Below are 2599 nucleotides of genomic sequence, written 5' to 3' on the forward strand. Positions count from 1 at the left end.
TAGCTTGTCTTTAAATAATTAGCTATGTGAAAGGAAAATCATTCTCTCTACTCCTTAATCTTTTTTGACTTTTTTTTTTCGTAAGAGTTTTACGCCACTTGCAACACAATAAGGTCATATAAGTGACGAAGATTAGAGGTGTTACAAGGGAGTAACAAACACAAAAAAGAAGGAGGGGAGATAAAGACAATAGATGTTTGATAGGAAAGAGGAAGCAAACCACACCAGAGCACCTGCCTACCACCGACTCCTTATTGACTTGAATTGTGTCAATAGAGGCTTGAAACCGTGAAGTAAACCAACCAGACTGCTCCCTTCTGTCGTCAGCATGTGAGCTTGAGCCTCGTGTTGTTTTCTTCTGCAGAGAGTTCCTGAACCGTCTGGTGCCCAGTGACTTAATGAAGTCTCAGTCAGCCGAGGACTGGAAGAGGGTAAGTCACTCCGATTTTTATTGCTTTTTTTTTAATTTACGGGGAAAAACATTTTGTATCTGTTTATTTATTTATTTATTTATTTATTTATTTGATTTAATTTAATTTAATTTTTTTTGTTTCATTTTGTTTTGCCTGTCGAAGAACTCCTGTCGGATTTGCATAAAATGGTGTTTTTTTTCTTGAATTCAGTTTCTTTCACTTGTTTACGTTTCATAAATGACGTAGAAATGCACTGGTTCATTTGTGCAGTTGTCGACCGGTACCTTAAAAACATATTTGATATGTATTTTTTGGAGGTTCTGAGTATGGAAGCACGTTTTTGTACAGAAAAATACATATATTCTGTTTTCTAGTATTGCTTCTCACGAACTTGTTGATGCTGAGGACAAATTATGAATTTCATTTCGGGATTTGTGAATATTAATGAGAATGAAGTCCATAGGTGTCTCTCTCTCTCTCTGTCCCCCCTGTCGCTCTGTCTGTCTGTCTGTCTGTCTGTCTGTCTGTCTGTCTGTCTGTCTCTCTCTCTCTCTCTCTCTCTCTCTCTCTCTCTCTCTCTCTCTCCCTCCCTCCCTCCCTCTCTCTCTCTCCCTCCCTCTCTCTCTCTCTCTCTCTCTCTCTCTCTCTCTCTCTCTCTCTCCCTCCCTCTCTCTCTCTCTTTCTCGCTCTCTCGCTCTCTCGCTCTCTCGCTCTCTCTCTCGCTCTCTCTCTCTCTCTCTCTCTCTCTCTCTCTCTCTCTCTCTCTCTCTCTCTCTCTCTCTCTCTCTCTCTCTCTCTCTCATTTGAACTGTGCCTGGAAGTCCTTCTTTTTTCCCCATTGTTGTTTCTGTCCATCTGTCTGTCTTTCTTGCTTCTTCCTTGCACTTAATTACCATTATCATATTGATGCGCTTCTCTTTACTCAAACAAACAAACAAACAAATTGTCTACAAGCTGTTGAATTGTCCTGAGCCCCAAAAGCAAAGTCTTTTGGGAGACAGAAAAAAGCTGTTTTGTTCTCTTAACAATGGAACTTACTTTATGCATCTTTTCTGGCTTATAAAAAAAAAGTAGAATTTGAATTTTGACAAAATATTTCTTGAGCTCGTACAACTAATATCGCAAATTGAGAATTTGCGGTATTAAGAAAAAATCACATTTTTTGGTTTGGTTCATTTTAAGAGACGGCCGATGAAATGTTCTTTTCTGAGTTGTAGAAAAACTAAACAAAAACCATTAAAAAAAACCTAGCCAATAATGAATTTGTTCCTTGTCAACCTCCCATCAGGCCATTGTGGCAGCCTACAACAGAGACGCGGGCAAAAGTCCCGGAGATGCCAAGGTCGCCTTCCTCATGATCATTCACCAGTGGCCGACGTTTGGCTCGGCTTTCTTTGATGTCAAGGTGAGTGCTGGGAGGGAGAGGGAGGGAGGAAGAGAGGGAAGGATGGAAGAGGAGGAGGGAGAGGAGGGGGTGGGAAGAGGAGTAAGAGGGAGAGTGTGGGGAGAGGAGGGAAGATGGGGCTGATGTGAAGTCTTTTTTTATTTTCTTTCTTTTTTTTTTCCTTCCCAATTTTTTGGTCTTGTGTCCTAATTTTATGTGTGCCAGAATGATAGTTAGGTATATGACTTGTGGTTGTGAGACATTGCTGTGGTGAAAAATCACTTGACTTGTGTGTTTTCACACTAATCTTTCACCCCCAGTGGGTCGGGGGGATATAAATAGACCCACTGCTTTGTCTGCAGAAGGTGCAACCCCCTCAAAGGCGGAGTGTCGCACACAGACCCCAACCCTCTGGGATCCGTGTGCGACACTTTCTTTGGTGTATCTTCCTCTTCTCCTTCCTTTTTTCTTTTTTCTTTTTTCTTCTATCTTCTATCTTTTCTCCCACCGCTGACCTCAAGTGCAGCAAAAAGAGAGGTCACCCATCCCACAGAGTGGGCGCCTCGTTGACCGTGAGGTGCGACCCGTGCGGAGGGAAACCGGGTACCTGGCGGTTGAGGTGAGATCAGTCCACGGACTGTCCCTTGCCAACACACCTCTTTGGCCCAGGTTTTCCTCTTAGACGGGAGGGTGGCACGGCCCATGCCACTCAATCAGTTGAGAGCTGAAACCCCATCAAGCCCTGGGTCAATCTTGACGAGAGGGTCTTGTACTTTCTCGTTGAGAGTATAGCTCCGGGGTA

At 43.1% G+C, this 2599-nt stretch overlaps 1 protein-coding gene across 1 annotated transcript in view; it reads left to right on the top strand.

Moving 5' to 3' along the window:
• The window catches only part of LOC101849950 (myosin-VIIa), a gene marked incomplete at its 5' end in the record, with an annotated part of 68986 nt that overhangs the window by 55646 nt on the left and 10741 nt on the right, over positions 1 to 2599 (top strand). The window contains 1 exon segment of the mRNA XM_035971667.1: positions 1702 to 1818. Coding sequence (XP_035827560.1) covers positions 1702 to 1818 — 117 coding nt within the window.

Source organism: Aplysia californica, unplaced genomic scaffold (assembly GCF_000002075.1).
Source record: "Aplysia californica isolate F4 #8 unplaced genomic scaffold, AplCal3.0 scaffold00479, whole genome shotgun sequence".
NCBI classification, from domain to species: domain Eukaryota; kingdom Metazoa; phylum Mollusca; class Gastropoda; order Aplysiida; family Aplysiidae; genus Aplysia; species Aplysia californica.